Raw genomic sequence first — 14,575 nt, 5'->3', positions numbered from 1 at the left:
GGAATTGAACCCAGGGCTTCATAAATGCTAGGCAAGCACTCTACCACTAAGCCACATTCCCAGCCCTCTTTTTGAGTTTAAAACAACAGCGTCTTACCTGCGCCATGGCTTTGGCTTTTATGTTTGTTCCTGAACACTCCTTAGGAAAAGGGCAGAGCTGTGAGAGGTAAAGGAAGATAAAGGAGCTCTTAATAGACTTTCATCCAGAATTGTCATTTTACTCCAACACACACACCAACCCACCTGACAGTTATCTGTAACAACAGGCAAATTTCTTGTTTTTGTTTTTGTTTTTGGGGTCCAGTTGTGGGGCCTGAACTCTGGGCCTGGGCACTGTCCCTCAGCTCTTCAGCTCAAGGCTAGCGCTCTACCACTTGAGCCACAGCGCCACTTCCGGCTTTTTTTCTTTTTGCTTATATGGTGCTGAGGAATCGAACCCAGGGCCTCAGGCTTGCAAGGCAAGCACTCTACCACTGAGCCACCTTCCCAGCCCAACAGGCAAATTTCTTATCCCTAACTTGAGAGTCTTTAGACTAGAACAGGATTCATTTGAGCAGCACAGACATGATTAGGAGAATATGTTTATATACACACAGATTTATTCATATACAAATATATAACTCTATGGCACATAATACATACTGCCAGAGACTGCCATTTTATTTGATAAATCGGAGTAATTGATAAGTAGTAAATACTATTATATATAATTATATTTAAAATGCCTCACATTGGAAAAACTGGAAGGGGGAAAGTTAATACTGTCAAAAAGAAATGTACTCTTTATCTGACTTATGTAATTGTAATCTTTTGTATATCAGTTTTGTAAAGATAAAAATAAATAAATGCCTCATATTTCTTTTGTTGTTGTTGCCAGATTGGGACTTGAACTTGATACCTGACGCTTTGCTCATTAGCTGGTACTGGACCAACTGAGCTACACCTCCATCCAACCTCATTTCATCATATGGATCTACTTAACTTATTCAAATCAGTCTATAGCCAAAAATCATTTGGATGTTTCCAGTTGTTCACTATAACAAATAATGCTAATAATAAGTAGCCTTAAGCATGTACCATAATTTTTGTGGTATTCAACAATTCTGAATGTTTAATTCTGAAACATATAGTTGCTCAAAGACTATACATTTCAAGTTTTTGTTTTTTTTTTTTTTGGTCCAGTCGTGGGGCCTGAACTCTGGGCCTGGGTGATGTCCCTCAGCTCTTCAGCTCAAGGCTAGCGCTCTACCACTTGAGCCATAGTGCCACTTCCGGCTTTTATTTTTTTGCTTATGTGGTGCTGAGGAATCGAACCCAGGGCCTCATGCATGCAAGGCAAGCACTCTACCACTGAGCCACCTTCCTAGCCCACATTTCAAGTTTTGATATACTTTGGTCAATTCAGTTTGCAATAGGCTTGGGTTTCCAGTCATGTCTCAAGGCCTGACCTAGCTACTCAGGAAGTTGAGAACCAAGGCTCAAAGCCAGTATGAGCAAACAAATTTGAGAAACTCTTATCTCCAACTAACTAGGAAAAATCTGAAAGGACGCATGGCTCTAGTAGTAGAGGACCATCCTTTTTTTTTTTTTTTTTTGTCGATCGTGGGGCTTGAACTCTGGGCCTGGGCGCTGTCCCTCGGCTCTTCAGCTCAAGGCGAGTGCTCTACCACTTGAGCTACAGCGCCACTTCCGGTTTTCTGGTGGTTTATTGGAGATAGGAGTCTCACGGTCTCTCCTGCCCGGGCTGGCTTTGAACTGAGAGCCTCAGATCTCAACCTCCTGAGTAGCTAGGATTACAGGCGTGAGCAACCAGCGCCCGGCGAGGACCATCCTTGAACATAAAAGCTGAGTGAGAGCACAAGGCTGAGAGTTCAAGCTCCAGTACCATAACATATATATGTAAAATATCACATTCTATATATGATATATAGTAACATTATATCTGAGACAATATACACATATGTTTTGGGGGGATGGTAATCTTTTTTTAGGGGGTAGGTTGTGGGGCTTGAACTCTGGGCTTGGGCGCTGTCCCTGTGCTCTTCAGCTCAAGGTGAGCGTTCTACAGCTTGAGCCACAGCACCACTTGGAGATGAGTCTCACGGAGTTTCCTGCCAGGGCTGGCTTTGAACCATGATCCTCAGCCTCCTGAGTAGCTAGGATTACAGGCATGAACCATCGGTGCCCGGCAAGGGGATGGTATTCTCCTATACTAGAAAGGTCATAAGAGAAACATCTACTATCCTAGTCCAAAATGGCCTTAAACTTGTAATCTTCCTGCCTCAACTTCCAGAATGCAGGAATTACAGGTATGTACCACCTTGCCTAACTATGTCTAATTTCTTGGCAGTGACGTAAGACATTTTATGTATCTGCATACTTAATATACTTAAAAGTTTTGTGCACTTTATTATACATGATATATCTAAAAGTTGTCTTTGTAACTGTTTTTTGGTTTTGTTTTTCTGGCTCTGGGGCTTGAACTCAGGGCATGGGCATGTCCCAACCTTAGGGCTTGCTCAAGTCTAGCACTTTTAACACTTGAGCCACAGTGCCACTTCCTGCTTTTTCTGTTTATGTGGTACTGAGGAATGGAACGCAAGGCTTCATGCATAGTAGGCATGCACTCTACCTAAGTCACATTCCCAGCCCAACTTCTGGATTTTTGAGTAGTTTATTGGAGACAAGAATCTCATGGACTCTTGTCACATATGCTTCAAAGCCTGGACTACAACATATCAAAGAAATTCCATGAAGCAAATGAGATCTAATATGGGTTTCACCGATATTGTTTTCCAAATATTACTAAAGACAACCGCATGTCAGTGTTCACGTGAAGTTCTAAACTGGGGAAAAACTATAGTGCAATAATGTAATACATCACAAAGATGTAATCACAGACACACAATGATACAGTATTTGGCTATAGAATACCCACATCCACACCATGTGTCACCTATCCGGAGGTACAGGGTCACACACGCAAGGACACAAAATGGACAGGTGAGCTTGTAACTGCCTCACAATCACAGATGCGTGGTTCCAGGCACCACACACCTACACCAATCGCATGAACCAATCAATCACACCATGAAGCAGTATTCACGGGTATTCCCACATGCTGCACGTAGTCCCATGGGTATACACTCACTCACCACCATCGGGCAAACTCGAACACACCCGAGTCACAACTTTCCCACACCCTCGCACAGTGCCGCAGAGGGTGCAAATCTTTCGATCTCCCTCCTCCCTCTCCCTTCCCCCCCACCTCTCTCTCTCTCTCTCTCTCTCTCTCTCTCTCTCACACACACACACACACAAACACACGCATAGCACAGCACAGGGTCTGCACAGGATGTTCCCATTCGAAAGAAATAAGTCATCAATCACTTAAACGGACGGTTGCAACAACCCATCACGCAGACACAGTAACACAATTGCAATCTCCACTCAGGCCTGCACAAATCTCAGGCTCCGGACTGGGCTCCGCCCTCCCGGGGCAGTTCCTCACCTCGGGCCCCACACGCTCCCCACCCAAACGGCACAACCCCCCTCAGCACTGCAGCAATCACAGGTGAAAGCATAAAAGGTCCCGCCAGCGCGTGACCTCGACTCAATTACCGCGAGATGCCGAAGGGTCTCCTGGGAAGCGTAGTCGGAGGCGGAACAGACGCGAACAAGATGGCCTCCCGAGCTTCAGAGTTGCTACCAGCCGTTAGCTATGGTTCCGCCGATAGGAAAAACGCCCCTCGCAGCAACGCCCCTCGGAGGTTTAGCCTTTCAGCAAACTCCACCCCGAATGGTTCTCGGAATCCTCAACCAGCCTCCAGCCATAGTTTCAACAGACAGCCCTTCCCAGTCTGTAACGTTTCGGATCCTCTGTACTATCCGTACAAGTGACACAGCTGCCGAGAAAAAGTCTCGCGCGTAGAGAATCCGACCCGCTGAGACTTCTGGGAAATGTAGTTCAGACCGAGGAACGGTAGACTCCAATCTGGCCACCTGTTCTAGGTTGTCACGAAGAAGCCTCCATTGGGCACACACCACAGACTTCCTTGAATGCTATCGGACCCAGCACGAGCGCTGTTACGGACTCTGCCCGAGGTGAATCCGGCTTGGTGTTCTGTGACAGAAGGCGTGGTGAAATTTGTCTCAGGAAAAGGACGAAGAGGAATAATTTACAGAACATGACACTCCCAAATATATGAAAATATGCTGATAACTGGAGTGGTGGCTGAAATAGAGCAGAAAGTGGAGACATATCACTCTACTCTCTATTCTTACAATGCCAAGTCATCCCTTCTCACTAATGCTCCCATAATTTAAATCCCATTGTTTCAAATTTAGCAAATGGGGAAAACACTTTCTCAATTAGTTTGGATTTCTCTCCATCCTAAAAAGATACATACGTTACCACATAGGAAAAGAACAGAAAACTATGGAGACAATTTTATACTATGTGTTAGGAAACATTTCCGAAGAAGTTGTAAATCTTTTGTCTTACAAGTTACTATGCACTGGTATATAGGATAGCTAAGAAAAATGGAGGCTAAGACAGGCCAACTGTCGTGTGTGTGTGTGTGTGTGTGTGTGTGTGTGTGTTCCAGTACTGGGGCTTTAACTCAGGATCTGAGCACTATCTCTTAGCCTTTCCACTCAAGGATGGCACTCTACCACTTGAGCCACATTCTCACTTCTGTGTTTTTGCTGGTTAATAAGTCTTAACGACTTTATTGCCCAAACTGGCTTCAAACCATGATCCTCCATCCAATTTCAGCCATCTAAATAGATAGGGTTACAGGTGTAAGGCACCATTGTTTTAACAAATAAGTTTTTTTTTTTTGTCGGGTGTGGGGCTTGAACTCAGGGCCTGGGTGCTGTCCCTCAGCTCTTCAGTTCAAGGCTAGCGCTCTACCACTTGAGCCACAGTGCCATTTCCAGCCACCATTGTTTTAAGAAGTAACATAACCAATATGTGTTAAAACCAATATGTGTTGCCACAGGTCAGATTAATGTTTTATCATATGGATATGAAATCTTTTTGTTTTTGAGGTAGGATCTCAGACATTAGATAATGTAAACAAGACTGGCCTCAAATTGCACAACTGTTCTTTCTCAGTCTCCAGAATGCTGGGTTTACAAGTGTGCCATCATCCCCAGTCATGGAATCTTTCCAATGAGAAAAAGGTAAAGGTGAAGTATCCCTTACCTTGTTGTCTTCAATTCTTCATCCCCATTTTATTTTATTTTTGGGGGGGGTCTGGTCATGGGGCCTGAGCTCGGTCTGGGCGCTGTCCCTCAGCTCTTCAGCTCAAGGCTAGCGCTCTACCACTTGAGCCACAGTGCCACTTCCAGCTTTTTCTGTTTATGTGGTGCTGAGGAATCAAACCCAGGGCCTCATGCATGCAAGGCAAGCACTCTACCACTAAGCCACCTTCCCAGCCCCTTCATCCCCCTTTTAAAAAGCAACCACTTTTGGACATTGAGCATCTATTTGATTTATGCTTTTTTTAGGGGAGGGGAGGGAACAATTGTGGGGCTTGAACTCAGCCTGAGCACTGTCCCTGAGAAATTTTGCTCAAGATTAGTGCTCTACTTAGAGCCACAACACCACTTCTGGTTTTTGAGTGGTTAATTGGAGACAAGACTCTCATGAGGATTTTTTTTGGTTATGAAGCGTGATCCTCAGATCTCAGGCTCTTGAATAGCTAGGATTACAGATGTGAGCCACTGGCACCCAGCTTGTTTTGTTTTTGTTTTCCATAACCAAGAGTTAGTACTAGGGTTAGTGTTGATTTTATTTAACTAAACAGAGGCATCATTTACAATAAATTTAGTATTTAATTTCTCCACTGTACATGATTTATCAAAGATTTAATTTGTTGTATTTTATTGTATTTATTTTTTTGTTGGTTGTGGGTCTTGAACTCTGGTACTGGGCGCTGTCCCTCAGCTCTTCAGCTCAAGTCAAGTGCTCTACCACTTCAGGCACAGTGCCACTTCCGGTTTTCTGGTGGTTTATTGGATATGAGAGCCTCATGGACTTTCCTGTCAGGACTGGCTTTGAACCGTGATCCTCAGATCTTAGTCTCCTGAGTAGCTAGGATTACAGTCTTGAGCCACCAGTGCCCAGTTTTTATTTTTTACAGTTGTGGGACTTGAACTCAGGGCCTTGAGCTCTTTTCCTCAAGGCTAGTACTCTACCACTTTGAGCCATATGGCAATTTCCAGTTTTATGGTAGGTAACTGGAGGCAAGTCTCACAGTTTTTCCTGCCTAGGCTGGTTTTAAACCACAATCATCAGATCTCAGCCTCTTGAGTAGCTAGGATCACAGGGTTGAGCCACCAGCACCGTTTAATTTATTGTATTTTAACTGATAGAGAATATTGTTGTCTAGAGCACATTTTATCCATCTGCTTCACAACCAACAAACATTTGTGTTCAATTTTGGCTACTATAATTCATGCTATGAACAGGCTGGTTAGTACAGGATTCCTTGGGTGGGTGTCAACTTCTTGGATTTATGTATATGTACTCAAAATTAATAGCTAAGTATTCTGGTATTTAGTTTAGAAATTCTAACCCCGGGGCTAGGAAGGTGGCTCAGTAGTAGAGCGCTTGCCTTGCATGCTTGAGGCCCTGGGTTCGATTCCTCAGCATCACATAAGCAGAAAAAAAAAGCCGGAAGTGGCACTGTGGCTCAAGTGGTAGAGTGCTAGCCTTGAGCTGAAGAGCTGAGGGACAGCACCCAGGCTCAGAGTTCAGGTCCCACGACCGGACCCACACACACACAAAAAAAGGAAATTCTAACCCCAAGGTTTTATGACTAATCTTTATAAAATTTCTATTTTTATTTTTCCATTGTAGCCCTTAACACCTTTGAAATTTTGATAAATGCTTTAGCCAATATAATGACACAGGCATATGTGTCCATAAGAAGAGCCAACAACCCTGAGACCATTTTATGTCATCCACAATTTCCCCAAGAATCTGGAAGATATTACCACTACTCATTATCAGCTCCTTTTAAATTGGTGCACATATAGATACCTTTAATATTCTGCCTCAGTCTCAACTTTCTACAACCCCAGTGATAAGGAATTCTGATGACTATAGGTTTAAAAGTTACATATATGGTAAGGCATGTAACAAAAATAATGTCTCTTTAATTTCAAATCCTATCTCTCATACCATGTCTTAACATGTTTGGTAGGCCATCCAGGGACATGCTATGTCCATGAATAGATTCTAGAGATGTTTGTGAGTGCACATGTAGGTTCTGGGGCTTGAGCTTCTTTTGCTCAAGGCTAATGCTTTACTACTTGAGCCACAGTGCCAGTTCTGGCTTTTTCTTAATAGTTAATTGGAGAGAAGAGTCTCATGGACTTTCCTGCCTGGGCTGGCTTCAAATGACAATCCTCAGACCTCAGCCTCTTGAGTAGCTAGGATTACAGGCATAAGGACCTGGCTAGATCTTAATCTTGAACGAAAATACTCCTGAAGTAATATTTGTTGTGGGAGTCCTGAAGGGCATGTTATAGGCTTTCATTACACCCTGATATTTCTTCTTCAACATCTTAAGTCTTTCAGTTTTGAGTTGCTAGCGTCACCAGGTGAATGTTACTTTCATGTGAAAACAGATTTCCTGATACATCATCAAGTATAAATTCCACTGCACGTTTTCCCCAAATACAAAATGTTCCCAGAGCTTTAGTGAGTGTGAATTCGCTGGTGTCTGATGTGGTGTGACTTCTGGCTGAAAGCTTTGCCACACTCACTACACTGATAAGGCTTTTCACCAGTATGGATTCTCATATGCAGAGCAAGTGTTGAGAACTGGGAGAAGGCTTTCCCACATTCATTGCATCCATAGGGTTTCTCACCAGTATGGCTTCTCATATGCACAGTGAGTGAAGAGCTTTGACAGAAGGCTTTACCACATATTTTACACTCATAAGGTTTGTCCCCTGTGTGAATCCTCACGTGGACAATGAGTGATGTGATTCGAGAAAAGGCTTTTCCACATTTATTGCATTCATAGGGCTTCTCTCCTGTATGGATATTGTGATGTTTAATGAGGTACTGCTTCTGCCTGAAGATTGTTCCGCATTCATTACATTTATAAGGTTTCTCTCCGATATGAATTTTCTCGTGTTCAGTGAGATTTGATTTGCCACTGAAGGCTTTGCCACACTCCTTACATGTGTAGGGTTTCTCTCCAGTGTGACTCCTCTGGTGTCTGATAAGGCTTGACTTCTGAATGAAAGCTTTCCCACACCCTTTACACTCATAAGGCTTCTCTCCTGTGTGAATTCTCTGGTGGATGAGGAGGTTTTCTTTCTGGCTAAAGGCTTTGCCACACTCATTACATTGAAAGGGTTTCTTTCCACTGTGGATGTTCTGATGTTTAATGAGATACTGCTTCTGACTGAAGGCTTTGCCACACTGATGACATTGGAAAGGTTTCTCTCCAGTATGTATTTTTTCATGCTCATGGAGATAAGATTTGCCACTGAAAGCTTTGCCACAGGCCTTACATGTATGCGATTTGCCTCCTGAGTGATTTCTTTGTTGTCTCATGAAGGCTGGTGTTTGATTAGCTTTAACACAGTCGTAGGGCTTTTCTCCCATATGATGTTTCTGATGAGAAAGAAAGTTTCTCTTCTGGCTAAAAGCTTTCTCACACATCGTACATTTATATGTCTTCTTCCCTGTATGACTTTTCAAATGGAGATTAAGAGATGATACTCGAGAGAACACTTTGCCACATTCAATACATTCATGTGATTTCTCTCCTGGATGCATGTTGTTGTGGTTTTTTTTTTTTTTTTGGGTCAGTCGTGTGGCCTGAACTCTTGGCCTGGGCACTGTCCCTCAGCTCTTCAGCTCAAGGCTAGCACTCTACCACTTGAGCCACAGCACTACTTCTGGCTTTTTCTGCTTACATGACACTGAGAAATCAAACCCAGGGCCTCATGCATGCTAGGCAAGCACTTTACCACTGAGCTACCCAGCCCAAGGGTTATTTTTGTTTTTGTTTTTGTTTTTGCTTGATAATAGCACTCTATCACTTGAGCCACAGCATCACTTCCAGTTTTTGTTGCTGGCTCATGGAGATTTGAGTTTCATGGACTTTCCAGCCATGGCTCACTTTAAACTGTGATCCTCAGATCCCAGCCTCCTGAGTAGCTAGATGTTAGGCATGAGCCACCAGCACCTGACCTTCAGATGCATTTTCTTAGGCTCTAGAATGTTTTGCCTCAAGCAGGAGGTTTTTCTGCATTTATTATAATCATGAGGTTTCTCTCCTATATACATTTCATCATACTGAAGATCTGCTTCAGGTGGAAGACTTTGTAACATTCTTGGCATGCACAGGGACTTTATTCCAGGTTTTACCAGTAGTTACTATATGTGGTAAGGCAGAAAGCTTTTGGACAGCCACTCAAAGCAGATGGTCTTTTTTTTAACATTACTTCTCACATATTGTCCAACAAGGTTGAATTTATGGCCGCAAAGTTTTCTCAGATTGATTTCAAAACAGGATGCAATACTGCTGTCTTTATATTAATGGTTCTCTTATTTCTCTGGTATGAATTTATAATCTTCTCAAGCTGTTTCTAAAAGACAGTTAAAAAAAATCATTGAAAAAAGTCCTAATAAATACAGTAGAGCACTGCCTAGCAAGTACAAGACTCTGAACCTGAAAGCCTATTCAAGTCTACTTCCTTACTATACAAGAAAGCTCAAACACAAATAAAATTTCCAGGTATGGGACTGGAAGGTGGCTTAGTTGTAAAGTGCTTGTTTACATGTATGAAGCCCTGGGTTTGATTCCTCCACATAAACTGAGGAAGCCAAAAGTGGTGCTGTGGCTCAAGTGGTAGAGCACTAGCCTTGAGGATAGAAAGGTTTAGGGACAGTGCCCAGGCCCCGACTTCAAACCCCAGGACTGAGGGAAAAAAAATCCAGGTATATGTAGCTCTAACTACTTCTAAATATAATCTTGGAACACTCAGAGAAAACACAAACTAGGCAACTACTGAACAAACAGAAGAATGAGAAAGACAAGGAAGACAGGGAAAATAATGAAACAGTATTTAATAAGGTATTTATTTCCACATTGTCTGGAAATTCCAAGCAGATGGTCATAAAAAAAAAATGAGACTAAGAGGATCCTAGTTCTAAATCAGCCTAGGAAGAAGTATATGAGTTAATCTCCAAGTAACCACCAAAATCTGCAAGTCAAGTTGTGGCTCAAATAGTAGGTCACCAGACCTGAGTAAAAAAGTGAGAACTGGCTAGGTGCCAGTAGCTCACACCTGTAATCCTAGCTACTCAGGAGGCTGAGATCTGAGGATCGTGGTTTGAAGCCAGCCTGGGCAGGAAAGTCTCTGAGACTCACCTCCAATTAACAACCAGAAAACCAGAAGACTCATCTCCAATTAACGATCAGAAAACCAGAAGTGGCACTGTGGCACTTGAACTGTGGTTCAAGTGGTAGAGCACTAGCCTTGAGCTGAAGAGTTGAGGGACAGCATCCAGGCCAAGTTCAAACCCACGACTGACCAAAACAACAACAACAAAAACAACAGAAGTGGCACTGTGGCTCAAGTGGTAAGAGCGCTAGCCTTGAGCACAAAGAAGCTCAGGAACAGTGCCCAGGCCATAAGTTCAAGTCCCACAACCAAAAACATCAACAAAAAAGATTATAGTGAGAGAAGCCTGACTCCATTTACACTTCACCATGACCTATTAAATGATGGAGCCAGGTGCCTGTGGCTCACACCTATAATCCTAGCTACTGAGGAGACTGAGAATCTGAGGATCACGGTTCAAAGCCAGCCTAGGCAATGAAAGTCCTTGAGACTCTTATCTCCAATAAACCACCAGAAAACCGTAAGTGGCACTGTGGCTCAAGTGGTAGAGTGCTTGCCTTGAGCTGAAGAAAACAGGGATGGTGCCCAAGCCCAGAGTTCAAGCCCCATGACCGACAAAAAAAAAAAAAAAAAGAATGATGGAGCTAGGCACTAGTGGCTCACACCTGTAATCCTAGCTATTCAGGAGGCTGAGGTCTGAGGATTGCAGTTCAAAACCAGTCCAGGCAGAAAAAGTCCATGAGACTCATCTTGAATAACCACCAGAAAACTGGAAGTGGCACTGTGGCTCAAATGGTACAGCACTAGCCTAGAGGTGACGGACAGCACCCAGACCCAGAATTCAAGCCCCATGATCGACAAAAACAAAAACAAAAAAACTGAAAGTGGTGTTGTGGCTCAATTGACAGGGCACTTGGCTAAGCTGAAGAGTTAAGGGACAGTGCCAAGGCCCAGAGTTCAAGCCCCAGAACAACAACAAAAAAAAAAGGTGGAGCACTAGATTGAGTGAGGACAAAAGCTAGGAAAGGCACCCAGGCCCAGAAGGCAAGCCCGATCACCACACAAAACAGATGACCATACCATGGTATTTACCATGCCACAGACACTAACATTTGAAATTTTTCTCATCTCTTAATTCCTCACTGATAACCACATGGTTGGCCACAATGTTTCAGAAGCCTCATCCACACACACAGAGATTATAATAATCCCTGTCACCTCAATGTTAAAGATTAATGTAGTTCATACCTGTAATCCTAGTTACTCAGGAGGCTGAAATCTGAGGATTGCCATTCAAAGCCAGCCTGTGCAGGAAACTCCATGAGACTCTTATCTCCAATAAACCACTCAGAAAACCGGAAGTGGCATTATGGCTCAAGTGGTAGAGTGCTCACCTTGAGCTGAAGAGCATAGGGACAGTGCCCAAGCCCAGAGTTCAAGCCCCACGACCGAGACACAGAGAGACACAGAGAGACACACACACACAGACACACACACACACACAGACACACACACACACACACACACACACACACACACACACACACACACACACAGATGAATGTAGACCTAAAGATGTCAAAACATTTATGAAAGCCCTAAAATGAAAGACAGAGTAAGACAAATAGTAAAAGTACAAGGAAAAGAACAGGGCACATTGGGGCTGGGAAGGTGGCTCAGTGGTAGAGTGCTTGCCTTGCATGCATGAGGCCCTCTGTTCAATTCCTCAGCACCACTTAAGCAGAAAAAGCTGGAAGTGGGGCTGAGGCTCAAGTGGTAGAGCCCTGGTCTACAGCTGAAGAGCTGGAGGACAGCACCCAGGCCCAGATTTCAGGCCCCACAACCGACAAAAAAAAAAAAAACAGGACACACAATGGCCTGGCACAGTGGATTATACCTGTAATCTCAGCCTTGGGAGGCAGAACAAGGACCACAAACAAATTTAAGGCAAGCCTGAGCTATATAATAAAACTCTATCTGAAACAATAAACAATAAAATCCCACTGAGCTAGAAATATAGGTCAGTGACAAAGCACTCTATAAACACCAAGAAGAGCTAAAAGAATTATTATAGCAATGAAATGTTAACAGGGTACTATAGCAAGGTGTTCTGGGGAATAATAAGACATAGAAAATGCAGAAAAAGGAAAAGTGAAAGGGAGAAGTTATATCATAGTAAAATTAATCAACTACGACTGGGAATGTGGCTTAGTGGTACAGTGTTTGCCTAGCAAGCATGAAGCCCTGGGTTCGATTCCTCAGTACCACATAAACAGAAAAAGCCAGAAGGGGCGCTGTGGCTCAAATGGTAGAGTACTAGCCTCGAGCCAAAGAAGCTTAGGACAGCGCCCAGGCTTTGAGTTCAAGCCCCAGGACTGGCAAATAAATAAAGGACTAATGAACAAATTCATGAGGTCCAAAATCCAGTAGAGGAGTTGAGAAAAAAAATCTAAACAAAAATGAAGGAAAATTTCCATAGGCCCAGGCATGGCATTACATGTTTACAATTCCAGTTACCCAGGATGCCCAAGAAGATCACAGTTCAAGCCCAGACTGCACAAAATGATAATGAGACCATCTCACAACAAGTAAGCTGAGAATGGTGGGATACACATATCAGATAGATAGGAAGCATTGGTAAAGGCTGGCCAAAAACTACAACATCAACAACAAACTAAAAAACAACTAAAACTAAAAAATGAAATAAAAAGGGTGGAGGTGTTGCTCAAGTGTCAAAAACTTGCCAGCAAATGAATTCAATCTTTAGTACAACCAAAAAAAAAAAAAAAAAAGGAATTTGCAGAACCAAGAAAATATTCTAGAATTGTAGACTGAGTACATAAAAACAGGCCTATAAATACATAGAACATTGCACTGAAAAAGATTTATGCAAGGGGCATCGGTAGCTCACACTTGTAATCCTAGCTACTCAGGAGGCTGAGATCTGAGGATCGAGGTTTGAAGCCAGCCCAGGCAGAAAAGTGCCCGAGAGACTCATCTCCAACTATTCACTCAAAAACCGGAAGTGGGGGCTGGGAAGGTGGCTCAGTGGTAGACTGCTTGCCTTGCATGCATGAGGCCCTGGGTTCGATTCCTCAGCACCACATAAACAGAAAAAACCAGAGGTGGCGCTGTGGCTCAAGCGGTAGAGCGCTAACCTTGACCTAAAGAGCTGAGGGTCAGCGCCCAGGCCCAGAGTTCAGGCTTCATGACCGGACCCCCCCCCCCAAAAAAAATAAAAACCAGAAGTGGGGTTGTGGCTCAAAGTGGTAGAGTGCTAGCCATGAGCAAAAGAGCTCAAGGATAGCCTCCAGACCCTGAGTTCAAGCCCCATTACAGAAAGGAGGGAGGGAGGAAGGGAGGGAATTCAAAACCTACTTAGCACCCAATAACAAGTTGGTTTTCTTTAACAACAATAATGCTGACTTCATTTTCTACTCCACAGTAAGTCAATTTTTATATAAAATACCCTTGTAAATTACTTATCTAGTCAATCCTTTGACCTTTTCTCTTTCACTATTTCCATAAAAGCCATCTTCATAATTTAAGAAATTAGTCAGGCGCCGGTGGCTCACGTCTGTTATCCTAGCTACTCAGGAGACTGAGATCTGAGGATCGCGGTTCAAAGCCACCCCGGGCAGAAATATCCGTGAGACTCTTATCTCCAAAAAAACCCACTAGAAAACCGGAAGTGGCTCTGAGGCTCAAGCAGTAGAGCGCTGGCCTTGAGCTGACGAGCGCAGGGACAGCGCCCAGGCCCAGAGTTCAAGCCCCACGATCGACCAAAAAAAAAAAAAAAGAAAAGAAAGAAAGAAAGAAATTAGAAAAGTGAGCACAAGAGGTTTCTACCTCACACAACCACCCATGCATTCTCGCAAACGTGGAACCAGTTTCCCACTAATTCTACAACCCGACACCCCTCCAAACCTTGGTCGTCCACCCCTCCAACCCACCTTTCCCACAACACCCATTCACAAAAACTCTCGTCTGCAAATCACAAGAGGTAAATTCCCCACTTCGCCCTCCTCAAACCCGTCCACGGGTCACGCCAATCCTTCCCTTCTGCCTCCTTGGAAAGGGTCGCATGCTAAACACCCACGTCTTGCAGACCCCAAACCAAAACTCACCAGTAGACAAAGACTGCCATAGGGAGCCAGGTACCGCGCCTGCGCACTATGTTCGTAGGCTGGAACTC

The 14,575-nt window shown here is 43.7% G+C and overlaps 2 protein-coding genes across 2 annotated transcripts in view; both read right to left on the bottom strand.

The window, feature by feature from the left end:
• Positions 1 to 14,575, bottom strand: part of LOC138811549 (zinc finger protein 850-like) — a 60,910-nt gene extending 46,335 nt beyond the window's left edge. The window contains 3 exon segments of the mRNA XM_069999312.1: positions 98 to 157; positions 3,622 to 4,234; positions 14,508 to 14,575. Of these exon segments, the coding sequence (XP_069855413.1) occupies positions 98 to 106 (9 nt within the window). The 5' untranslated portion in view covers positions 107 to 157; positions 3,622 to 4,234; positions 14,508 to 14,575.
• LOC138811545 (zinc finger protein 260) lies at positions 5,658 to 9,188 on the bottom strand. The gene has a single exon (XM_069999304.1). It carries the CDS (start codon positions 8,804 to 8,806, stop codon positions 7,712 to 7,714), a length of 1,095 nt encoding a protein of 364 aa, XP_069855405.1. The 5' UTR covers positions 8,807 to 9,188; the 3' UTR covers positions 5,658 to 7,711.

Source organism: Dipodomys merriami, unplaced genomic scaffold, assembly GCF_024711535.1.
Source record: "Dipodomys merriami isolate MVZ:Mamm:240054 unplaced genomic scaffold, mDipMer1.0.p SCAF_534, whole genome shotgun sequence".
Lineage (NCBI taxonomy): Eukaryota > Metazoa > Chordata > Mammalia > Rodentia > Heteromyidae > Dipodomys > Dipodomys merriami.
Note: the sequence above shows the minus strand (reverse complement) of the source record. Positions and strands in the feature narration are given on the sequence as shown.